The sequence below is a fragment of the Grus americana genome, chromosome 2, assembly GCF_028858705.1.
Source record: "Grus americana isolate bGruAme1 chromosome 2, bGruAme1.mat, whole genome shotgun sequence".
Lineage (NCBI taxonomy): Eukaryota > Metazoa > Chordata > Aves > Gruiformes > Gruidae > Grus > Grus americana.
The window spans coordinates 116,800,283-116,826,812 of NC_072853.1; the positions used below are offsets into that span (position 1 = coordinate 116,800,283).

The 26,530-nt window shown below is 45.4% G+C and overlaps 1 protein-coding gene across 1 annotated transcript in view; it reads right to left on the reverse strand.

Moving 5' to 3' along the window:
- AOAH (acyloxyacyl hydrolase) overlaps positions 1 to 26,530 on the reverse strand; it is an 81,977-nt gene that overhangs the window by 47,227 nt on the left and 8,220 nt on the right. Inside the window, exons 3-6 of the mRNA XM_054816520.1 lie at positions 19,841 to 19,936; positions 15,274 to 15,334; positions 14,067 to 14,166; positions 5,234 to 5,293 (exon numbers count right to left, since the gene is read on the reverse strand). Of these exons, the coding sequence (XP_054672495.1) occupies positions 5,234 to 5,293; positions 14,067 to 14,166; positions 15,274 to 15,334; positions 19,841 to 19,936 (317 nt within the window). The remainder of the gene's footprint in view (positions 1 to 5,233; positions 5,294 to 14,066; positions 14,167 to 15,273; positions 15,335 to 19,840; positions 19,937 to 26,530) is intronic.

The window sequence follows — 26,530 nt, forward strand, 5'->3', positions numbered from 1 at the left end:
GGTAACCAGGAAGCTTCAGAAGCTGAAAGAGACCTTGCTTGTGAATGCTCAAGTTATGGAAACATTGTGCTGCATCAATGATCAGCCTCAAAACATGCTGCTAATGTGGCTTCGTTCTAAGTCTTTAAACACCAGGGGTATTCAGGTGGTGTATAAATACGGAGGGCTAGTCAGTACATAGTCTAATTAACTGTATTCACTAGGGGTGCATTCAGCATGTAAATATGTAGCAGATGAGCAGATGGACATACTCATGACTTTATGCAAAGAAGAGTAATTATTTATATTGCCATAGCACTTAAGAGCTCTATCCTTGGACTAACTCCCTTGTGTTACACACTTTATATACACGGCAGGGAGGGGGGGAAAGATGGTCCTTGCCCTAATGAGATTACAACCCAAATCTAACATAAAACAGAAGATAAAGGTTGGATTCAGCTCAGGAGAGGACAATGAAAGGCTATTAATCACCATGAGGGGCAGTAACCCCAGCAGACAAAGCTTTGAGTGACGAAGGAGCACTTTGAGGCGGCACTGCAGGGCAGTGCTGCTGCGGTGCGTAGGGCACCGCCCTGCAGCTCCAGGGAAGGCAGGAAGGTGTTTGCTTGGACAGGTAACAAGGGGTGATGTAGATGAGGGTCTCCCACTGCCCAGAGCAGGAGGTCAGCCACAGCAATATGTCATGGCCAGGATCTCAATGTGGAGAAGAGGGCTGGGAGAGACCCCCTGGTACAAAGATGGCAGCTAATGTTTGCACTGGTGGCTGAAGGGACCAAGGTGAAGATGAGCAAGAGTGGTGCCTTGCAGGGGAGCCTTGCAGTGCCGGAGGTGGAGCCATGATTTTCTGAAGGATGCAATAGAGAGGGAAAAAAGAGGAAAGTCAGGGGGACAAGAGACAAGAAACCTGCAACCCCCTCCCGTCCGCCCCCTCTTCATCTCTGTCCAACACACTCAAATGTCATTGGAGGGTGCCATGAGGTGGATGGGGCGTCAGTGGAGTCAAAGGAGAAACCACAACACAACCGCAAAAGAAATGGATAGAAATGACCGAAAGCAGCAGGGAGTGGGTCCCTGCCATGAGCTGAAAGACTAACCTGGTCCCACTGCTGTAGCTCCAGCCGCCCCACGCTCTTCCCCATCCATCCATATCCCTGTATTTAATCTCCCTGCCAGCCTGGATGCCTTGGGACTACATCCTGCAGCACGGCAGGGATGCAGACCTCCTCTTTGCTCTCTGTGTGTGCATATGCAGGTATGGCCAGGTAGGCAGACAACATGAGAGGCACACAAGTAGGATGCCAGCTTTTCTCAAAGAGCTTTGCAAACCTATGTATGCCTTTCTGAAAAAAGGAAAGAAACCACTATCCTCACCTCCTCCACGTAGGATTAATCTCAGTGCTGCCTACAAAAACACTAGAAGCTCTTAAAGCTTTCAATCAGGTTAAGATTTGCTGAGTCTTCGTTTGAGCTGTTGGCTTTTCACTTCAGCCTAAGTCACAGCGTGCAAAGCCTTTGAAGTTAAGGTATCTGAAGCCAAAACTGAGCCAGAAAGACAAACTACAGGACTTGCAATAAATAAATAAATAAATACATACATACACACATACATAAACAAACCAACCTACCTTCCTTTCATTCTGCTTACAGGCTGCATTTAAATTCTACCCTTTGCTGTAAGTAGAATAAAATCTTTCCTGACTTCTTCTCAGCTAATCATTTGAAAATTGTTACTGACTGGATCTCTGTTAGTTTCAAAGGAAGACTACCCTGCAGCCCCAGAGACTAACTTTGGTGGGAACGGTTGGCTTGATGGTGCCCTGGAAGTGGTATGGGTGATGTCAAGTTAGGCTTTGAGGACCAGCTGCAGCAGCGTCCCAGAGCACAGCAGCCTCTGGCTCCCCAGCCGACGTGTCCCCACAGCACGTGGGACAGTGAGGTCCAGACGTAATGCTTTGGCTCTGCTTGGGCATGTGCAGGAGAGCAGCTCCTCCACTCTTTGAGGGTGTCTTGGGCTACTCTCAAAAGGCAGCAAGGAGCATAGGGTTAAGAAAAAGGATAAACTTTGCATGTGCATGTGTCAGCAAGAGAGCCGGAGAGCACAGGGGAGCAGGCACTACAGGGCACTTCCCAGCAGAGCCAGGCTATGATTGCAGTATGTATTTTTGGGAGGAGACAGGTTCCTTGCCCCTGCATAACATGAGTTGGTGGGCAGGAGACTGGTTCATTACCCCCCCTCTGCCTTGCAATTCCTTTTGGCTCCCTCCGTGGCTTCCCACTTCTCCTGCTGCTGGACTGTGAGTTGCAGGCAACGCATAGTAATGACAGGATTGTACGTGTGGTGCTCGCTCTCATTAAATGCTACAGCCGTGACTCTGTTTGTCGTTCTTTCACTGCTATTGCTCAAAGATGCCTCTTAGTACCTTCTCCACCCATAAGAAAAGTTGGGACTAGAGGTGCTCACAGTGATTGATAACACCAATATTTTATTCATTGCCTGTTAACATTCTCTAATGACATTTCTGTAATTATTTTAATTGGTTTTACAAAAAAGAATAATAACGAGCCCCTAATGCTTGTTGGTGTTTGGCTTAAGCCAGTCACTCAGAGATGGCTCACTACTTTTAATGAATGGAGACATTTATTAGATTTTTTTGGGTTGTAGCCACTTTCACTGCCTCTCTACATCTGGAAAATACCTTTTCTTTTTCCCAAATCCACAATGATCCTAAGAAATGCCCAGTAAATGCAGCCCCCCTGGAAGCCAGACAGACCTCTCATTCTCATTACCAACAGCCATAACCATGTCTCTTTTTTATGCACAGTCACACACAGCTGCCAAGCAAAGATGGGGAGAGCTAACTTGCAAGAACCTCTTCAGAAGGCTTTCCCCAAATATGCAATGGGGCAAAACCAACCAAAACAGCAGCTATGGGAAGAATGAGCAGATATAATTTGATATTTCTGTCCAGCATGAGCCAGAGCATAAAAGAAGCCAGATGAATGTGTTTCTCTCTCCACTGGTGTGGACGCAGAGATGACCTACCCCCAGACAGGGTGTTTCTGGATCCTCACCCACACATTCAGCCGCGCAACCCTTTTCCCAAGCAGCGAGAGCACCTCAGCTGCTTCGGCCCTTGCTCACTGGCACATTTGCATGCCTGGGCAGGTGAACAGACCGTGATCTGGCAGCGTTCAGTTTGTGCTGGTGATTTTCTTACCATTTCATCACACGCTGCTGCTCTGGGATATGGGGCTATGCAGGCGTGATACACGCTGTGCTCTCTCCTGGAGATCTTCCTTTGTGTTTCTTCCTACATTGTTTTTCTGGATTTGAAATGAAATTAACCGCAACCCCGCTGAAGGGGAAGTTTTGAGAGACAGTAATGCCTCTAGAAATGTTGTTATTTTAAATTTTCTAGGTTTAAAATAAGTTTCAGCAAGGGTCATTACAGGAAACATGCTAGGAATAACTGCAGGAGAAGCCCAACCAACCACATGATACTCCCTTTAATTTGAGCTGACCTTGTGTTGTGGGTTTAGAAATACATTGACTGGAGGAACCCAACTATAACCAAGGCCTTGCTGCTTCTTGCTGAGGCACAGTCTGCTTGTCCCTCCTGCTGCTAAATAGGCAAGTAGGAGCAGGAAGAGGCCAAGAGCATCGTGATAGAAAGCAGGTGAGATATAGGGGCATCAAGCAGCTTTGAGGATACAGGAGAGCGGAGAAAAGGTGGAACCCATTGCACCCAAAGATTGATGCCAACCATGCCACCCTACCCAGGACAGCCTGAAAGGACGTGGCATGCATGGACCTCAGAGGTCAGACAGGGCTGGACACACAAGGGACAGAGCCCGAGATGCTCAGGGTAGAAGCACGCACGAGGGAACAAAGGAGCCCTGTGTCCTGGGAGGCAGTGGCTGCATGCTGAACCCTCTTCATCCCCACGTTTACGCCCGGGCTCAGGCTAACAGAGAGGACCTCCTTGGCTCAGAGCATCTCACTGCAGGTGTTAACACGGGGACTTGCACTCGGGGAAAGAGAATTAGAAAATTCGTGTAATTTGAGCGGAAATCTCCGGCCATCAGTAGCACAGCGCTGAATAGGAGGGAAAATAAATAAGATCCTGCTGGTTGCTGTTCTGCGGGAGCTGAGACCCATCTCTCCAGTGCATTGTTTATTTCCCTGGCTTGGCAATTTGGCAATTGCCCAAAGGCTAATTAGGCACCTCAATTTTCACTTTTGTGAGTAGCGTCACAGTGAGGATTCAGAAGAGGCAATATCAATAATTTCTTCACAAACAGCAAAAACATTTGCTCTGCATTAAGTGCCTGAAGACAACTGGAAGCAAACTCTATGGCTGAGCTGACTCATATAAGTGAACCCAGCAGAATAAAAGCTGCCCTTCCCTTCTCTGCTACCCTTTAGAGATCCTCTATAAATCTGAAAACTGGTGGAGGTGGAAAGATTTCAAATCCTGGTTTTCAAGTTTAGAGCCAAAAGCAGCCTCTCAAAAATAAAAGAAAAATAAGCAGGATTTGCATTCGGGCCATTGCTTGAGTTTCAGACAATCCCAAAGTGCGGTCAATCACTGTGCTCTGAGGCAGGGGCTCAGTTCATGAGGATCCCTCTCACATATGGCTACAAGGTCAAGGCAGGGATGACAAGGGACAAGGAAGAAGCGTGGAACAAGGAGGAGCAATAACAAACACTGCAAGAAGTTCGAAGGAAGGAAGCTTCTCTGGATGGAAAAGTTCAGGGCAAGACTGAGCGGGTATTTCCTGCTTTTGTAAAGAATATCTAAACAAAATCTGTATCTGCTTGTATTCTAAGGCTGGCTGCCCCACCAAAGGCGAGTTGGGCTAGTACGAGCGAGCGTCTCAGTGTGGAGCTGCACTATGGAGCTCACAGATTATATCCTCAGCTGCTGCACGAATTTCAGACACAAATTTATGTCTTGGATGGATATAGACAGTTATCCCTACTCTACAAGCTGTCTGCATTTTTCAAGCGGTTTTTTTTCCTGCTCTTCCTATACTTTCATATTTCCTCTCTGTTATCTCCCTCCCCTTCTTCCCAGTGTCACCTTGATACAGCAGATCCTGTAGTGGGTAGCAGTGAGTCAGCATTCAATTCAATGATGATCAGGTGGGTTCACAGGCAAAATAAACGAGGATTCACTCCTGATAAAATGCAAGTACAGTGTAAAACTCCCTAATGCCACTGATTTCTTACCAGATCTCTGGAAGTCTTCATAATCCTTTTTGCTTTCCTTATTGCAGCACTCAGCCCCACCTAGGAGAGCAAGAACAAAACAAAACAAAAAACCCCAAACAGATCAGCCTCTCAGTATTCTGCCAATTTTTGTTCCCGTTTTCTACCTTTTTTTATTTTATAATATATCAGTCACAGCACAAAAATGATGTATGAGTCCACTAACTCATCATCAGTTACTTTTTATTGGACTAACAATCAATTATCCGATCACCCCCTATGACACTCCAGTTGCGAGAGTTCATTTATTTTGCTCCAGGGCATCATTTATTTCCTACGGAAAAGTCCAGATCAGTTAAAGAGCTGAGATTCATATCCTGACTGCACTGCGTGAGCTGCAGAGGACAGACTTCTCCAGTGACTCCTGCTAGACCATTAGATGGTCAAAAGAAGGTCATACGTGTGATGCTGGTCTGACTTGCTGCGGAAGGGTACAGAGGAAATATTTGGCCTTGCATGGATAAGGGTTATTCTCGGTTAAGGTTCATCTCAGCAGGGGAACAGCTGGTGCGTGGGAAGGTACAAAACAGGGAATAGAGTTTGGAAGGCAAATCTCCTGCTTGGGAACTAGGAAGGTTAGCTTTTTATTCTGGAAATACCTGCCTTGGAGGGCAAGTTCTCACAGACAGTGGCAAGATTGTTTTTTCTATTGGGTTCATGCAAATTTGTGCTGAAGAAGCACTTTGAGATTCTTCCAAAATTAGGTACTTATACCTAAATAGAAAGGAAGAGTGGGAGAACTATTGCAAGAAAAGACCTTGGAAAGGCATCCTCACCAAAGGAGGACAGGTTGGCCATCATAAGCGCATGGGTTACAACTACTGGTGATAACTTAATAATTCCCCAAATGCCTTCCCCTTTACACGCGTGCTCCTCAAAGGAGGAGAGCAAATTTTGTGCAAGGGGCACCAACTGTGAGCGTGAGTGACAGCCGGGGACCAGTGCTGCTGGTGCAGGAGGACGGACGTGCCATGTGTGGTGCAGCAGGGCTGTGGTCAAAGGCACTTACCCCGGCCAGGAACTCCCAAGTGCTGCTGAGGTCCTGCTCTCAAGCCTTCCTCTAGGTTCTCCCATTGCAAAAATCTCAAGAGAGACATATTTTTGCAGCCTGCCTGGTCCACAGCCCTGGGTCCTGCCTGGCTGAACGCTGGGGCACGGGGAGTAAGCAAGGACTGTTTCAGAACCATGCTGTTAAGTGATTACCCTGGCCTTTAGAAATGTGGCCCGTACCACAGCACAGAAGGACCGCACTGATTTTCCTGCTACAAGGACTCTACCCAGTCATGGAGGTGAGGAGATGCCCCAGGTATGCTCATGCAATCCAAAATATTTAACAACAGTTTAACAATCCCGATGAACAGCGCTTTCTAAATTCAGCCATATCTTCCTGTAGGAAGAGAAGATCCCAAAACTTCAATGAGGAAAAAAAAAAAAACCCCAAATTAGTCACAGGGGTCCAGGACGGTGGTTTAAGTTTGTGCTACGGGTACCCTGCTTGTGAGACAGCCAGTTGCTAACTGCTCCTGAGATGAGCTCAGCTTGCAGACTTGGGTGCAAACTTCAGGCAAAAGCATTTAGTTTTGGCAGGGTAACACCGACGTGCTCCCTCCTGCTGCTCCATTTTCACTTTTGGACAATATTGTTCCATCTCAGTGATGATAATTCCCACATGGTGCCCTGCTTTTATTAGGCCACCTTTGCAAACAGTCGTATCTGTGAAGCAGTATCTTTGCGATGGCCTTTGTCCTTTCCCTCAGCATTCAGCATGAAGAAGGCTGAAAATACTGCCCATTTGCCCTCTTTCAGAAGGAATAACTGCTTTTGTTCTGTAGGCTTTGAGGATCATTTAAAAAAAAATAAAATAAAAAAGAGATAAAAATCAATCACTTTTTAAAATGTTCCAAATGGAAAGAAAAATCCAGTGTATCACAAACATTTGTTTCTGATCAAAACAGTTAGCGAGGACAAACTGTTCTGTCTGACGACGACCTGCCATCAGCCTCTCCTACAGTCCAGCCTAAGGACGTGATTGCTAGCTTCACTCCAACTGGGTCTGAGGGCTCCGAGGTAAAGTTCAGCACAAGTTTATATTTATCTAGCTGGAGCTACAGGAACTCAACACGGGGGGGAAAAAAGTATGATTTGCCAAGTGGTATTATTAAAGCATTTGGAAAAAAAGAGAATATCCCTCAAGTGGTGGCACCTTACTGAACAGCGGGCATGCCAGCTTGGAGTATTAAAGCAGCATATATTTGCATTTAAAGCAACCATTACCAACATTTTTTAACTGGGGATAAAATTTAGCATGTCATTATAATTGATTTAGGCAGTGATCAAAGCAAATTAATTAACTGTGATATTCAAAGGTCAAAAATTTATAGCAAACAATATAAAGTGATAAGGAAGAATAAAAATAAGAAGCAAGGAACACAGACTTCTAAGTTATTGGTTTTTAATATATGTGTCACATTAATATATGTGTTTAATATATGTTTAATTCATTGTGTCTATAGTCTTATAAAAATCTAGATGTCACAAATAGATGAGAGATGCTAGGAAGGAGCCAAGACACTGTTTCCTAGTTTCTTCCCCCTGGGCAACTGCTGTCCCCAAAAAACAAACATGCATCTTGCATTTGCCATAATTATGTTGTACGTTACCAGCTGCTGTAATTTCTGCTATAAAGTAACTCAAGACTCAGATGAGGAAAATGGCTTAAAATTGAATACGATGCATGAAAAATTTCCAGAGAGGTAAGATTCATCAATTCCTTTCTCGTGTGCAGGAGAGGAGAAACCTTTCTTGCTCTCAGAAGAAGTGCATGAGAAGCCCACACTTGACAGCTACAGCAATATTGCACACAGAAAGCAGAAAACAAGGGAGGAAAGGCTGAATTGCCCCCAAGTGTAGAAAATGCTTTCTCTGAAATGCTAAGGATGAGATTTCCTCCCACCGCAGAAGTTACTTCAGCCAGGACTCCAGGGTGTGTTGTCAAGGACCAGCAGCTGAAAAACCCACCCAGGAGAAAACACTCTTGGTTTCATGGGCCGCCTGTAATCCCTGGTTGACACCAGCACGTCAAGCCTGCCACCAAACACCCACAACCTCTTTTGCTGCAGCTCGTCTAGCAAGCAGCCTCCCCCTCTGTCCCATGGCATGAAAACGCCACCGAGGAAGGGGATCCCCAGGCTCCAGCAGCCGATGGACGAAATCGCAGCTGCTGCCCGGAGGGTTTGCGGAGGTCCTGGGGCGCACCCAGCCCCATCCGCCCGAATCCATGCGGCCCTGCAGCAGCACACAAGATATCCATGCCGTGGATGGGGCTGGGGTCAGGGGGGTCACTGGGATTTCATTCACTGCCTTCTGTCAGTGCTCTCCACAGAGCCTGTGTATTCCCAGTAACGAATTTTTTGCAAACAAACAGATCTATTTCTCATCACAAACAAATGCACGAACCAACTTTAATTGTCTGTCATTTATCATCCTTGTTAGCCAGCTCTTTCCCAGGAGAGCGGATATTTGCAAAGCACTCCAACAGTTTCCCTTCTAACTCATTTTCATCATCCTTTTACCAGGAGTATGCATAGCAAGGTACCAAAACGCTGCAGAGTTTGTTGAACAGCACTGGGAAAAACGGGATTTGTTCTACAACTCCCACCTTTCCTCCTCCAGAGGCTGTAGGGGGAATCTTTACGATTGCACAGGACAGCCAAACCAAACAATATGTGTTCTGGACGCAAAACAGGGACGTTCCCTGCAAGCCCAGATCTAAAACACACAAGGCCTGACTTGGTCCTTTCTCCTCCCAGGGCAATTACTCTGGCTTCTGCTCATTTTATGCCACTTTTTTCTTTCGGACTTGGACTCTGTGTGTTCTGGATGAAATATTTTGATTTACTTTGTCTAGCTTGCCTCTGCAAAACACAGTCAGCATCCATGAGCAACGCTTCCTTGTCCTCACGCTTTTGTCTGTCTGCCAGCCTCCCATCCCAAATGCCGCTGTGCCCATGGGTTGCCTGAGACTTGTTTTCAGGAGTCCTGCCTGAACTTCTGCATTGGTACAACACAGGTGCATGCAGCACTCTGCAAACCCCACACCACCCTGTTTTCTTTGGGTTTATTTGGTGGAAGGTTGGGGTTGTGTGGTTTGCTTTTTGGGCTGCTTTGGAGGTTTTTGAGGGTTTTTTTTTTTTGCATTTTATGTTCTGCCAATGAAGAGGAGCATGGGAAATTGTGAGAAACAATTGAAAGAGGAAGAACTAGTGCTCAAACTGTGCCTTTTGCTATCGCTCGTCCATAGGTTGTTTCTTCAGGGCTCAGTTCTGACTGCAACAGAAACAACAGACATTTCAGTAGATTTTACCTGTTTCCAAAAATAAAGGCTGAAAGGAGGGCATCTTGCTCCTCAGGACCTAGCCTGCCTCCCAGATGCTTGCTTTATGGTCTGTGGTCTCAAAAGAAGGAAACAGGTCCCAGCCACAGGGTCTACTTTTGGCTGGCAGCCTACTCTTACTGGGAATGCAGAAGCACTCCCACCCCGGAGTTTGGTTCTGCTTCACGTCCCGGGAAGCAGTTCACATTTTAACCGAAAGAGAGAGAGGAACGAGAGAAAATAGTGGGAGTATTTTTATTTTATGAAACCCCAAAAGTTGCTTTTTTCCAGCCAGAATTGGTTGGTTCTTACTTTGTGAAAGAGCAGGCTGGCAGCAGTGACATCCATGAGGGATGTGGCTTTTGCTTTTTACAAAGTCAGTGAAAGACCTGATAGAGGGGACATGAACCAGCATGAGTGCTTGTGGCAATGAGGCTTATTTTGTTAAGATAAAATGACATTAGCATAAATATGTATATTTTTGCTGACATAAGATGACTCCCAGCAAAATCCTACTACTGGAGATTAAGCTAAAGTCTGCAGCCACAAGGTCTCTAATAATCTGGAGCAGAAAAGTGATGGGGAGCAGAAGAGGCACTCTGAAAGGCAGAAGGAAGAGTACGAGCTCCTTCCAACACAGACCGTTTGCCAGCAGCAGGACTCCAGAGCTGAAGTCAAGCCATTATTCTGGCCTCAACAAAATCAATTAAAGTATTGCCATTTAACTAAACAGGCCAGCTGGCTTAAAGCAATCTAGAGACAAGCTGAAAATAATTTCTTGCAGACCTGCTCGTTGGTAGGCAGTGCCTAAACCCCCTCACCTTATTTCAGCCTTTTTTGCTCACTAGAGGAACGTCTCTATGTCACAGGGCCTGGTGCAGAAAGTCCTCCACTGTGTGAACTGATAAAACTTTTTTGACTAAAAAAAAAATCCAGTCATCCTAAACCAACTAGCTTGGATACCTGTACCCACTATCAGTGTTTTGGAGAGGTGCTGCAGCCAATATTGGAGTATCTGTGTTGATGTAGCTTAAACCACAAGGCATATTAGAGCAGCTTTAGATACTGCCCAGTTTTCAGCTACCTATGGTACATACAGCTTCTGATGTGCTGTATTATTTTGCACCCTGACTTGAAGGAGTCCCCAGTGTTGCTACCCTCACACTGAGGCTAGAGGAGAACCTCTTGTTGGGCAAGAAACATGCAGCAGGAGAGCCTACGCATGCACATCTACCTGCACTTCCAGCCCTGGCCCAGGGTCTTCTCTACAGGTCCCACTGGTGGCAATTAGGGGCTCACAGGACCCCACTACGAGCGACACCTGCTCGCATGGCCGTGATGGTGATCCAGGAGCCGCAAGTGCCCCTTCCACTCTTCCACACCAACATCAGGGGTCTGCTCCTGAAACTGCCCACCAGCAGGGCAGCCCACCTTGCCCAAGCCCCCGGGGAGCCCCCGCAACGGAGCCGCCCTCGCCCAGGTTAGATGCTCTCCTCCTCCAGCTCCGCGCTGACAGCATTGCGCTCCGTGTGAATGGAGCAATATATTTTATTCATAATTAGAGCCACGTCTCCTAGAATAATCGCAGAGTGCTAATGGCTCCAGGCAGGTTGGAAAAAAAATTAATTTGGGCTAATTTGTCAGAGACCAGGGAAGTATGTAATATAATGCACGTATCATTTACTCGGCTTGCAGTGTCTCCATTATGCAGATAGTTTGCAAGGCCTCTGAAGCAACGGCTCTTCCTTCCTTGACACACATGATCTTACTAGAGCAACATCACAGAAACAGAATAAAATAAACTATTGACTGAAAAAGCAGCTACACATTGATATTTGCCACCTTAAAGGCAATTAAAAAGTGAACCTTATACTGCCTTATAAGGGCAAGTAACTCTATAATTATTTTACTCCCTTTCCCAGTACAAATATGATACTAATTCTGGGAAAACAGGCATCCAAAAGTCTAAATGAATCAATGAAGTACCTGAAAATCAATAGAGTTGAACAAAACAGTCATTAGTATTAAAGTCTTGTTCAAACACTTGGCAGGGGACTGAGCCAACATTTGCAGGCTCATATAACTGAAGTGATCAATCAAATTAGAAACCAAAGAAGCAAATGTGAGGTAAACTGCATTTTACGCATCTGTGTGTCTGACTATATATTAATTTTTTTCACCCATAATTCATCTTTACTCAGTCTGACTTGTCACAGAGTTACTGTGGGCAATTTATCAACCACTTGAGCATGAACTCTAAGCACTGCTCTTCTCCTCCCATCTCCCCCAGCCTCCTCACACTGTCTCAGGGCACCAGGAGAGCTAAAAAGGAGGGCACAGTTAGGGCAGAAAAATCATTTTGTTGGTAGAGTTTCCTTATTCCTGGTGAGAAACAAATACACCTTGACAGAAAGGGATTTAACTACCACGGAAGGGAGAGGACTTGCTTGAGCCACTCATTCAGAGGGACAGTCTCCAGGCCTTGCAAATAAGATTCCAAATTCTGTTTAAAAAACCAAAACAAACCAAAATTCATCTTCAGTTGTTTTCCTTGCAGAAAATGCAGTCGCTGGAGCTGTCGCTGGAGGTGGAAGGAGTCAACACCTTGGTCCCACACCTGCTCTGAGAGATGGGAAGAGCTAACCAAAGATTTGACAGCAACCCCATGAGTGGCAGCCTTTCCCCTCCGGTTGATAGGCCAAGCATTTCATCACAGATCTTCTAATTTCTGCACAGCAGCCATCTCAGTTTAAATAGCCCCTCTCTCCAGACTTGTTAGCCTAGCTCACTGTGCAGCCACGAAGAGTCCATCCCTCTCTTTAAGTGCAGTTCGTTGCCTGTATCCTCTTTCTCTCCAAAAAGGTACCTTGCACTTCTGCCACTGGCAGAAGTCGGGGTGCAGGGTGGTTTCTACTTCTCTTTATTCCCACAGACAAGCAAGTAAGTCCATATGTAAATCTAACTCTCTGGCTGGCAGCGCGGTGCACATGCAGCCACCACTGCTACAGCTCCTGCTGTCCTCCTGGGTGACCTGCTGCACCGGGGCTGGGGGAGCCTGCCAGCCTTTGCTGTATTCTCACCTTTACCTTCAGGACTCTTCATTTAAAAAAAATAAAAAACAAACAACAAACAACCAGGCCCCACAGTCACTGACAGGGTCTCTGCTGCTCTTCAAGTGCAGAGGAGGGAAAAAACGTGCAATTACCAGGGCAGAAATTGCTAGACACTCACAAATGTTTGTGGGGCAAGTAAAGACCTGGCAATTATTATGGGAGAGCTTGCAATAGGGTATCTCTGATGTACCTTGGGGAAGGGACCCATGAACTGTTTTACCAGTTCAGATGCAGAATTTCCGAAGGAACCCATTTGATGAAGTTTGGGCAACATCCTGACTGAGTCAAGTTAGTCTGGGCTCTCTCTGCTGCCTGCACTCATATTCTTTCACCCCTGCCTGGTTGCACACCCATATATCTCTATGTTGGCATAGCATGGAGCATAGTAGTCATATGGGGCACACACCTGCTATAAAACAAATGTTACTGCCATTCTTGGAAGGCAAATATTTCTCCAGGTTTTAATATTGCCAGAACTAAATCCATCTTGGGGATGAACCACAGCTCACCGAAACCCATGAAAAGACCCTGACTGATTTCAATGGCTGTTGGATGAGGCCTGTGTAAAACATCTTACGCAAACCTTTAGAAATAAAAAATGTCTTTATCCATCCAGATGCAGGGAAAAAGGTTTCCAAAAATAGATGCCTAAGTGAATCATAAAACACAACCAAAAAAATCCCAACACAAACTGTATCTGTTTAGACACGTATGCAGGTACGTATGTGTCCGAGTAGCAAAGGTCCAGGACACGCAGTCAAGTTACCGTGGCGTAGCAAGTAACCGTACATGACAAAAGCGATGGCAACTAAATATGCTTCCAGCCTGTGGCACAAGATTATGCACATTTAGCTTAAACCTGTTGCACTGCAGACTACTCCAAGTCAGACAGCCCTGCGTTTGCAGCGGGTAACGAGCGCCTACACAGGCTGCCGCAGTAGATCAGGCAACGTGGGGATAATTTGTCACACCATGGTAACGTTTGGAGTTATTGTACTGCTTAACAATAAAGTCTCGAGAAAGTGAGATTTGATTTTCCCTACTCTTCTTCTCTGACCCAGACTGGTACGAGAGAATTTAGCCGTGTAATTCCAACTCTCTGACAACCATGTTGTTGATGCTCCCCCACAGCTAAAGTGTGTTATGTACCTTTCATTCAAACAGACATTTTCTAAAAGTGCCCATGCTCAAAAAGTTGAAGTTTATTTCCCAGACAATGCACGTGCACTGAAAGACTCCGAACTGTTCAGCTCCAGCTTAAAGACCTTCCATGCTGTGTAGCGTTGAAACAAGTGGCAAGCCAACTCACCTTTGGAGGAGGGTAGAGATGACAAAGCGGTTGTCCTGGATCCTGTTTACACAGCTTCAAGGAATGGCAGACCACATCGGCATTCATTTCCCTGTCTATACTGAAGGAAATGGTGAAAAAACAAAACAAAACAGAAAAGACTATTATGTCCTTCTGGGTGCTTGAAAGTAGAAGCTATTTCCATGGGAAGTTAAATGTCTCTAACACCAAACAATAACCTCAGCTCTCTTCTCTGTGGCCCGTAATCGCTGCTCAGTACAGTGTTGGGTCCTAACGATTTTCTGCCACGGCATCCTATTCAGCATATAAAATTGGATCCCAGGATGGTGAAAAACCACTGTGCTTTATATGCAACACCTGAATCAAATACATTATGACTGTTCTGTTTTTTAATCAATCATAAGTCTGACAAAGATTTAAAGGTTAAAGTTAATGCGTATGCAATGTGGCACATATGAATGTTCAATCATTAACTCAAGAAAATAACCAGAAATCCTTCAAAGATCCTTAACCTTTAATCACCAAGCACAAGAGCTAGGATCGTTTCTTTCTTTTTGGGACACACCTCTGGGCTAATCAGGAATTAAATTAAAATGTTTGATTATAGCACTTCTTAGTCCTGTAAGCACTTTGCAGTCCCTTGTGAAGTTTTAAAAATAAAAACCCTAGGGAGGAAGAAGGTCTAGCAAAATGCTGTTAATTAAACTAAGAACTTTCAAAGAAGATGAAAATGACCTGCATTTTATTTTTTTAATCACTTACATTACTTAGTAGGCTTCCCCAAGAGCGTGTATCAAGGTCGGGGCTGAGAGCATGTAGGGGCTGACAATTAGAAAGCTTGATTAAAGGTAGAAGGGAAAGCAAGAGTCGAGTATTACAGCAGTGTGACTCTGTAGAACCTGTCTCGCACACACGGGTTATTCAAATTCCTCCCTCAGCCAAACGAGCTGAATTTCAAAAGGTAATTACATCAGGTGGGCCTGATCTGAGATTCAAATGGAGTATGAAAACGGTTACCAGTGGCAGCCTGTGTTTATTCACTCAGGAATAGCTATGCCAAATGCCAAACCAGAATCACTCTCAAGCATCTCTGCTTTAATAATAATGTGATTTTAAGAATGAAACCCCTGCTCTTCAATCCGACAGCACGTCTGTACATGTCAAGAACAAACTAAGCGAAGACCTGAGAGGACACAGCAATACTTACAGTTCAGCTATGTGTGGTCCGTAAAGTTCAGCAAATACGTAACAGAAACCTTGCAGTTTTTCTAGAAAAAATAATTTTTTTAAAGTAATTGAGCATGGTGAAGCTGGTCAAAATACAAGAGGAGTTGGTTCATTCAGGTGAATACTGATTTATATTAGGGGAAGGCATGTGACTCTATGACCTCAGTATAGCACCAGAGAATGGGAAAACCTGAATTTCTAACCTTGCCTAAAGCCCTTAGATAAAGACTAAAAATGATAACTAGTATTTGTTAGGCGTTCTGAGTAAGGCATCACTGAAAAGTCAAAAGAAATCATACATGCCGCAGCATCTTCTAAGCAGTTTAAACAAAGAGCTCAGTAGGTTTGCAAGAAGAAAGAAAACAAATACATAAATCAAAGTGCAGCAAGTCATGTAGGGCTTGATGCTACTGCAAGAGCTGCCTCAGAGCTTCTGGGGGTTTGTGTGAGTCAGGAGAATGCGTTTTGTGTAGAGCAGGAGTTGCACAGGAGTAATTGCATTGAAACAAACATTTGATGCTTCTCGTTTGGCTTCCTTTCACAGTCTGCAGCTGTGTGTCTTTTCAGGATGCTGGCTCAGGTGGCTTTCTTTAATCTGGGTGAAGCATGCCCTCCATGCCCTCCAGAAGACAGCTCATCAGAGATTTCTTTAAGATACTGTTGTAAATAAAAGTGGTCCCCACACCTGAGCAAAGACAGTGATGGGAGAGACTAGAGGTTTGAATACAGGTAGGCCATGATGGCAGCACCGGTCTGCAAGTTCCCACGGAGGAAAATTGACTGTTTCTTAGCCTGAAGAGATGAGAGCTGGTTAACCGTTCACGTATCCTGCAAAGGAGGTGTCAGGCCTTGTTTCGGCACGGGTGGTGGTGTGAAAAGTCATGAAGAGGCAGGTTCATACAAGCACAGCGACAACAAACTTGCAGCTCCTGAAATTCCAGAGAGATGTCGTTTTCTCTTGCACCTCCATCAGACAGGCAGATAACTATCTGTACTTGTGGAAGAAAACACAGAGTATCCTCATCTTTCCCAAAGAAAAGCCTTAGAACCCCCAAAGCAGCCACTTTCCTCCAACTTTGGGCTGAATATTCTATTTTAACCAGCGTCAGGCTGGACGTGCCCAGGGACGGGGGTCTGCTGCATACAAAGTGGGTAGTTTTGCCCCGGGGAGGGTACAAAACCTCGCAGCACTGACTCTGTCAGCAGGCACGGGTATGTTCTCCCTCCTGTGAGAGCCGGGGAAGGTGGCTGCTCTCCTGCCAGGACTGCAGACACCCCGGCTGGCAAACTGTGCCCCGAGAAAGGAGGACTGGGACCAGAAAAGCGTAGCAGGGAATAACAAGATAATTTCCTCAACACCCTCCTACTCATAGGGTGTTGCAGGCAGCTTCTGTAACTACAATAGCTGATTTTTCTTATCCCATGCCAGGTGTTTTATTTCAATCAAGTTATTAGCTTCATTTCTTTGCCTCCTTTGCCACATAACTCCTCTCTATTGGCTCTTTAGAAGCAATCTGCAAGTTAAAAATCGGTCTCCTGGCTAGAATTAGATTTTATTCTTGTTCACCTAAAAGGAAAAACATCACAGACATCCATAACCCTGTGTTTGGTATCATCGCCGATGAAAACACCCTCTGATGAGGCTTGCCAGTGGGGCACCTGGCTCTCCATAGCAGCCAGCAGGAGAAGGTGGCTGCCTTCCCCAGCACCTCCCTGGTGCATCGCAGGCGATGGTTGTCTGATAGGTTTCCCAAACCAGCTGTTTTCTGTAATGTTTCTGGCCCTGGAGGAGCCAGCTGGTTGCTGTAACCCATAGCGGTGGCTGTGAGGAGGGGAGGGTTTGGCTGGCCGTCAGCTCTGGGGAGCTGATGTTGAGGGTCTGCTGGTCACACTGATTTCTAGGCACTGATTTCCTTACACCTATAGGAATCTTGACATGTAATTACCCCATGGGGTAACAAGAGGAAGAATGATGGGTGGCAAAAAGAACAGCAATAACATAGAATTATTGTTAGGCACATAGAGTCCTCTTGGAAGGTACAGATGTCATTCGGGCTTTGGCTTCCAGCAAAACAGACGCAAGCCACGGGCAGGGTTTACAGGACTTGCCCTCCGAGGCAGCCTGCATTCATGTGTTCACAAACCTCCAGCTCTGCTGACAGACACAAAGAGAGGCTATCGCAGAGAGAAAGCTGTTAGGAAGAACTTGCATAGGTCAGAAAGGAGCGGGAGAGAGAGAGATGATGATGAATAAATTTGAGTGTTCAGGGGCAAGAGAAGAGCTTAAACCAAACTAAATGCTGGAAAATTTAGAGAAAATTTAGAGTATAATTCCTTTTGCCCTGCTTTAGGAAAAAGAGATCCTCTGAACTGCCTTGTTCTTCCATGCTGAAAATCCAGAGGGTTTTCCTCTATAGCTTTGTAGTCCTAGAAACACAAATTCTGGCTGAATCCCAGAAGATAAATATTTGCAAGAAAGATGGTATTAATCATGTTGCCATTTCCACTTGAGCTCTAAGGTGTTTACATAGCAGTGGTCAAAACAGAAGCAGAGCATGACTCAGAGGCAACGCCAGAGGCAGACAGTCTCAAAGCACGTTTCGGGTATCAGACACCTCTGTTTCATCAGGCAGACAGCCACTATCCAGGTAAACATACATTCTTGCTAACAAAATCTCTTGCACCGTATATACTGCCCATTCCCCCAGACCTGGCATTTCTGTCTGCTCAAGAGCCTCCTTCACTCACAGTGTTACAGTTCTTATTTTCATAGGTTTATTGGCCATGTCGCTTGAATCACACGCATTACAGATATTTCCATATAACTAAGGTTGCAATTGTGTTTTCTACACAGCCTATGGGATTGAGTGGGATTGATGAGTACTGAATTTTTCTCTTTTTCTCTAAACATTTTTGTTCTTGAACATCATATAACTTCACTGAAGGCTTGATCCAACCCAAACTTGATTGTAATTTAAATTATAGGAGGCCCTTTTAAAAAAAACACGAGTTCTTATTCCCTCTTTGGCCCTAGGAAAAGCCCCACTACCATTAATTTGTTGCTGTTGTTGTTGCAATCAATTGTAGGCATGTGTACAATAATGAAATTGTTCCTTCAGGTGAAATGGCATGGTCTTGCTTTAGTAGGTTTGCTCCTCGTGAGCATCCAAAGCTTTTCTATTGTTTCAAGTAGCAAGAGGAATCTGTTGACTCCCGCTGGGCTGCAGCGTTCACCTCGTGGGACAGGATAAATCGGGTTACACTGTAGCTCCTGCACAATCCATAGGATTTTTCATTCCTTTCAAGTTCAGGGTAATTTTTTTTCAGTTGGGGGTATCCATGCATCTCATAGAAGGTAACTGGATTATACAGATTTAACTAAAGGGATAATGGGGTTTTATGTGTGTAAAGAATGGCAGCTGAAAAGAAATATCTTGACATGTCAGCGGAACAAGGTCCACTGAGTGAATCATGAACATAGAACTAGCATGTCATATTTTAAAGAAGAAAATTGTATTTTAATAGCAGGATCAGCGCTTCTAATTGTAACTTCACGGTTATGTGCCTGTAATTTAAAACACTGAAGATATGACTTATGGAATAGAAATCAGATAAGCATCATTCTATCAATGAGTGAATCCCAGCAATTACCTCCCTGCCCCATCCTGCATCAGGAAATCCTGTCTTGGAAAGGAGGGAATTAATATTCTACACGCGTCTTCTGTGAAACTAGGGTCTACAGAGCAAGATGGTTTCTCAGAGATACAATTCATGGAATCCTATATAAATGACTTTTTAATGAAGAATCCTAAGCCATCTTTTCACATTCGTAACATTAAAAAGATATCATGAATGTAAGATCTAGTCACTTAAATAGTTGTAGGATTGGTCTGTGAGGCACAAAGCTATTCTGGCATTCAAACTGTTCTCTATTTAGGGATGTGCATTCAGACAGCTAAGCTCCTTTGGGCAGATAAGGGGCAGAAAAAGGGGAGTCTACATATATTCATATGGAATAGCTATCACTTTTGAAATTTGTATCATCAGTTACATTTCAATAGCTTGTCTGTGCAGACCAAATGTTCACATCTTACACCTGTCAACCTCAGCCCATTTTTGGGATTTTTACAATAGCAGCTTCCTATACCTGCTGAAAATATTTTCATCTTTACAGTTGCTATAAAGACCCATATCAACAAGAAAGAGGAGTGGTTGGGCATACAGTGAATCTTTTCTTAAGCTGCTAACAAAAAGACAAAGTGGAGAAAAAGGGAGCGAAGGGGTCAGCGTGTGTTGGTGCTCACACGCACGTGGGCTTAATACAACCCCATTCATGCTAACTTTGGGACAAAATCCCAGCTCTGAAGCCAAGTGTGCCACGCCACTGACTTCCCTGCAGATAGCACCTTGCTGTCTTTCAGCTACATTCATTTGAGATGCTGCATGAGAAGCAGATAAAACTTTTCCAGACTCCACGTGTGAATTTTTAATTAACAGAAAATTACAGCAGTACCAACATAACATATGGCGTATTATGTGGTACTTACCAGGCATGTAGTTGCACAGTCTCTCCACGGCTGCCTTTACTGTACTGTTGTGCCACTGTGCAAGCTGTTCAATTACAGAGACCACAAGCACGCATCCTTCAAACAAACAAACAAACAAAAAGAGCAAATATGGTTATCTGCAAAGTGTGACGAAGCACCCTGTACCGTAGAAGAATTTCAGGCATTGTTGAGCATTTCATTTCTTGAGATGCTCCATGGCAGATGAGTGTTCAAGGGGAAAAAAATATCTGCGAATTTCTGTCTTGATTCAAAACCTGTAAGTTATCACAGAGAGGATGCCGATGCCAGAGGAGCACTCAGAACAGCCTGGCTTTTACAGCACTGGATGTTGCTCCTGAAAAAAAGATTTTCCGTCCTTTCAAGGATGAAAATCAGGGAGCCAGGGGGACAGCCACTGTTACAACTGCCTGCTTGGCCACCTACTCTCTTGTTATTTCTTACAAGAAAAAAGGCCCAGGTCTGTACCTGATGGGACTTCTGTACCTCTCCACACAAGCCACACAGAGAGCTACCGAAACAGAAAAAAAAAAAAAAAAAAAAAAGTGTGTGGCTGCCTGCAGAAGAGACCTCATGAGGCAGACATATGTGCTGACCACCACAAAGCATCCACGGCATCATTTCTTCATGCTTTCCTCGGAAGCCCAGCGGTGCTTGGCATGCACGGGGCTGCTGGGCCCAGCTACGCATTTGCTAAAGCCAAAATGTCTTCTGAGTTTATTCTGCCCTCCTTCTGTGGTTGGAAAGAAACCATTTCCTATGACTTATGAAGCTGGTTATTTCTCACCACTAATCTGGGTGCAAGCAGAAGGCTAAAGCCCAGTTGCTCCTTGGACTAGCTGTGGCTGAGATCCGAGGTCTTGCACACTATAGTGAAGCATTTCTTGAGATTTACAGCACTCTTCTGACATTTTTGGGATAAATTGGTTCAATGTGATCCCCATATAACAATCATTCAGAATCCATGTGATGACCATAAGTGGTTCATTTCAAGACGATTTTAAATTGCTGTAGGCCAGCACTGTGCTCTCTCTTTCTGCAGTGGCTTCACCATTTTATAAAGAAGCCACATTCGGTGATGCAAAGCCTTGCCAAAACAGTCAGAACTGGCAGCCAAAGCGAGGTCCCAGCCTGGACTGAGAGCCTGTGTAACTGAGGTAGGCATCCCGGGCAGCCAGGGGACAAGGAGCCAGGACACCAGTTTCCAGCAGCCTGAATAAAGATTTATCTTTGAAATCCCTGTAGCTGAACCCTGTTTCCTCCCTGCTGTAAGAAATCTCAGCTCTCACGATTTGCTCTGACACAGTCTAGTAATTGAGGTAAGCTGCAGCAGGATGCGGATGCAGATCCATCTTTTTTCCAAAGCTCAAGGCATTAATGTTTAGGGTTTTCAGACTGGCACAACTCTTCAAAGTGAGCTTTTAAATTCCTTCCAAGTACCCCTGCCTATATGCTATTAAATCAAAGTGATGTTTTTCAATGTAAATAACTTGAATGCTCCTATGGATCAAGTGGCAAGTCAAAGAGGAGGTAATACAATTCAAACTTGTTCTAAGACCAATGCCTTTGAGTCTTCTATTACTTCTTCTATCCCAAATACAGTAATCCAGTGGAAATTACAGTGAACTTGCCACCTCTTTTGCAGGGATAAAAGCCCACTTCTCCATACTTATTAAATAAAATGCTCACTCAAAGTTCTCTGCAGAATGATTTATAGAGCATGCTAAAAGATATTACCTCCAGTCAGCCTAAAAGAATAGGAGAATAAATGGAGACAGATACAACCAAGAAAAAACCCTGAAGCAAGTAATTCCTTCTCCTCCCCCTCCTCCCCAAATAGCCACACACTAGCCCAAGGAATTAACAGTTAATTACAACAGAATAGCTCATAAAGAGAAAAAAAATAAATGGAATAGTAAAGACGAAAACTAAAACCAAAGGGGACATTCAAGCTGGAGGGTAAAGCGTGCTCAGGACTTGGGGTGGAAGAACAGCCCGTCTGGTCCCCGTTTAAGCACTAGCAGGCGCCTTAGCACAGCCTTGTCCCGCACCGTGCCCCAGGCAGGGATCGTGTTAGGGACCAGTCCCCAGCACACATTTGGAGAAGGACACCTGGTCAAGGGAGGGGAAGTTGAGGGGTGCAAGAGATGTCAGCTGTTTGGGTGCAAGCCATGCCCTGCACCAGCCCCCAAGACAGAAAACAGACCCTGGCTTATTTGCGAGGGCAGCGTGGGCATAGCCACGCTGGACCGACTCCATCGCTTAGCGCGGAGATGGCGGTGCACATCCTTGAAACACGCTGGAAACACACCTGAAAGGCATTTCATAACTTGGTTCGTACAAGGCCATATTATTAACACACATGAGCAACCTACAGACAACTAAAACTACCCTTCCCCTGTCTTCTATGTCTGCTTTATTCATGAGGATGGAGGCTCAGAAAAATTAAATTACCAAAATTGATGCTTTAACCACAAAACCACATATTCTTTCTGTGCCTTCCTTTCTTCTCTTACCAAGGTCAGGCCTTCATCTAACAATAGTCCTGTCTAGCAGTTAGAAAGGCAAAAAGGAGCCCAAGCAGAAAGACGGAAAGGAGCTAATCCTTTGATACTTTCTAAAGAAGACAGCTTTTATTGTTTTACCTCTCTTTCTTTTGCACCAGGAGCTCGAGGAAGCTACGAATGAGGATATGCCAGAGGTTAGCAGACACGGGTCCAGGAGTCTGTGAGGGGTGAAGATAAGGAGAGAAAGAAACTCGGGAGACAGTGAAGTTAGGAATGTTAGCAGAGGAAAATGCTTCAGCAGGCAGAGGGGCTGGGAGAGCAGACAGCCCCCAAAACACAGGCTGAAGCAGAACTGAGCAGAGGGGCAAGTGGGCAACAGCGATGGAGCGGACGCCAGCACGGCTTGAGGAGTAGGACAGCCTGACCAGACTCTGAAATTGCAAGCCTGGATGCAAAGTGAGGGAAACGCCCCCCCCTTGCAAACACAGGCGTGAGCTCAGACACAGGGGGGCAGGTGAAAACCGGAGGGATCTAGAACGTCACGTCCCTGAGGCTCCCGTCACGGCAGGGAGCTGACCGTGTCACCAACTGCAGCAGAGAGAAACGACAGCCATTTTGCTCCTGCACCTTCACCCAGGGCCTGCCAGCACACTTTGCAGAGAGAACAGAGTCCTTCTCTCTTGGTCCCCCGCTCCCCTGTCCTGCCCGGCTGCCTCTTCCACCCGCCCCGCTTGCCGGGTATCTCTGCCGAATGGCACAGGAACGGGGGGCTCTGGCTGGGTCCAGCTTTCTAAAAATCTGTCTCCCACCTCTGGCATCCCCTCTTCCTCCACCAGGACTGCAGGGGTGTGCCGCCATGACAAAGCTTGCAAACTGCTGCTGGTGGGAGTGGAACACTGTCTGCCTCCCCCTCGGCCACCAGCATCGCGGCTCGTGCTTCCCGTGTTGTGGCAGGTCTGCTCCCACCTCGAGCAGAAATCAACCTCCGCGATGTCTCTGCTTTCAGTTACGGCATCCTCAGGTGCCAAAATGTCAGCTCCAGTGCTGCAAGGAGAGATTTTATTTCAGTGTAAAAGCTGGCCTGATAAAAACATCGATGCAACGAGCTGACCCTCTGGCTTGCACCGGGAGAGACCGGCGCGTGATGCAGCCTCGCACCTTCCCCGGCAGACGAGGAAAGAGCTTGCCTCTGACTGCAGCTCAGCCCTGCCGCACCTCAGTGCACCGCTTTTAGACTGAAACAGAGTTAGTCACCCCAAGCGCAGGCTCAGCAGCCTGCCTAATGATTCATCTTGGGGCAGGGGTGCAAAGAGGCTCCTCTCTCTCTCTGACTCAGATGTTGCCCCCATGACTCTCATTTTCGTTATCGCCGCGAGGTCTTCTCGCCTGTGGTAGAGTAGGTGCTTACGGACAAACAGCCAGAGTGCTCGAAATCCAAAAAGTTGGGCTGAGGATAAAAATAGCCCCAGTGTTTCCATTTCCTCTGATCTACAAGAACAGTCTCCACTGAAGATGTGAGTTTCTCTTTCATCTTTGTCAAAGTACCACGGGGAGAGGGGGGAAAGCTATTTTTGGTTCAGCTCTGCCAAACAGAAACAGAATTCTTAATCACAGAAACAATCATCCAGGTAACCTTATTCATGGAGCGGTCTCCTGGCAATTAAATGGAAATTTTTCATGTTGATTAAGTCAGTTAGACACTTTTGTGTCTATTGAACCAGGCCCAAAGGGAGATTCGCTTCACATGAGAATTAACAGAGCCATCGCTGAGTTTGTGCAGTACTTAATGCAGTGCCTCGGGCTACTAGATGCTGTATGAATATAAACAACAATAATAATAGCCTGACTACTTGGGAAAAGCCCACAGAGCTGAACTTCAAAGTGTTTGCTCTCATAACCTAGTCTTTACTGTCAGGGAGAGGATGCTTCTGGTCACGCTATTACACCCTCCCTGCCTTGGGCACCCACAGACCACACCTCGGTTGTTCAAATGCTCCCCTGCAAATGCACCTATTCCAGACGAAACGCGGGACAAGTCGATAAAGAAAGTCTTGAATGATTTTCAAAGGTGTCTGGGGTTCTATTTGGGGCATCCTCAGCCTCAGGCACCGTGGCTGAAGTCTCAGGACCTGAATTCGGGGACTCTTCCTGCCCTCCGGTGGGAAAGGTGCCCCCCGGGAATGCGTGCCATCAGCTGATCTGCTCTCTGTTTCCCTTATCTACCTGGGCTTTTATCAGGTGTCCCTGATCCACCTCTCTTTACTGCCCGTGGTCTGCTGGCACCTCTCATTGCCCCGCCATGGGCCATGCCCCAGGGGACGCCCGCTTCTGTTCAGGCTCTGCTGGCCTCAAAGCCCTTCATTTAGACTGATGTCATCAGGAGCAGCTTTTGGGCTGGAGATTGTAAATTACTCAGGAAAAGGGTTGAACCCTGGGAGGAGGAAGGAGGAATGTCTAAGGGGACTCACTGTAGTCCAGGGAGTCTAACCCACCCAGCTTCCTTGTTTTTTTGGATAAAGATGTGCTTCTCCCCAGAAAGTAATTCAGATTTATCCTCTAGGAGAACTATCTCCTGTGTTAGGCTATAGGTAAAACCTCAAGAGGTTAGCCTCTATAAACTGAAGTCAACTCGGACTATTCTTGCTCCTACTACAAACCTACTCTCCTTTCTAATCATATATATCTTCTTCCTCTGGATTTAGTGGCAGAAAAATAATTTATTGTTGGCTGCAGCATAAGAAGCCACCACCTTCTAACAAAATCAACAGAAATCTCCTTGCACACCGAATATTATCAGAAATGCTAACCACTTATCCTAGCCTTTAATGGTTCTCAATTCTGCTGGCTAAAAATGGAAAATAATTAGTTAGCTAAAAAGGACAGGGGGAAATCAGCTATCTCGACTGTAGAAATCTCATGGCTTTAATAACTTATGATGTGTACGAGAATATAAACTTTTTAATTATCTGGCATCAGTAGAGAAGCACTTCCAGATCTTGACAGTCATTAGCAACTGTTGCTTGCTTTTATTTAGTAGATATTTAGGTGTGATTTATTTCTCATCATTTCTCGTCATGAGCTGGGCACATTTAAGGCAATGTAGATAGGTTTCATAATTAAAGGTTAAAAAAAAGCTCTAATTTTTTTTATAGTTGCACGTGATTTTCTTCAGAAACAAGTTTCAAGAAATTGGCTCTGCTGTCGCACTTCAATAATAGGTTTCAATGTCTTGACAGGCTGAAGGATGTTTTCTCTGGAAGACGTTAGATGGTGTTATAATGCCTATCAGCCATTAGAAACTAGACTCTGGTATTAATAAAATGCCTGTCTCTTTTAGCAATAGTTTGTCCCATCTGCTATTAATTTCTGAAGAGATAAGAGAAAACCATAACCCTTTTACTCAGCAGAGTAATCTGAAATCTCACACGTCAGGAAGTACTTCTCTCCATGTATTTGAAAATAGGGTGTAATAATGAAATGACATTTCCAATAAGCTCAAGAAAAAAAAAATCATACCCCAATAATAAAATCAGAGCTAGAGAAATGCATTTCTTAGCCGTGAAGCCTCTGGCAGTTCGAGCAGACTATTTAACTTAATCCACTTCTGCCGCACACGTTTGAAAGGCTCTATAATTAGAATTATACCTAGGGATGTCAAGAAGTGTCTGGATAGTGAAAGCTGCCTCTCTAAGTTTCAGATTTGTAGATATATTTGTCTGAGTAAAATGCTGTTAAATGGGATTTCTGGCACCTGGTGCATCCTCCTTTGTCATCCTTTACTCCTTTTCCTGTGTGCTGGAGAACTTTCTCGCCCCTCCAGCCATATCGCTGTTCCCCAGACATAAATTAAACATACCCCCTGAAGAGCCTGGAGGAAATAAGCCAAAAATGTGGCCTTGGACACAAATAGCTCTCCGCAAACCCTGCCGGCCAGGCTGTGGTCACCCTGCTTGCACCCTCGCTTGGCGAAGCGGCAAACCTCTGCCTCAAATATCTGTCTGCAGCAGCAAAGCCCCTGCAAAAATGAACTCATCTGTCCGATTCCTGGTTTTATATAGGAGATGAAGCTTTTCCCAAAACACAGTCTTTGCTTCTTCCATTTATAGATGATCATAGGCTCCAGTGCGTCAAAGCCTACAGATGAGGAGTGCCCAGAGCCTGTCTG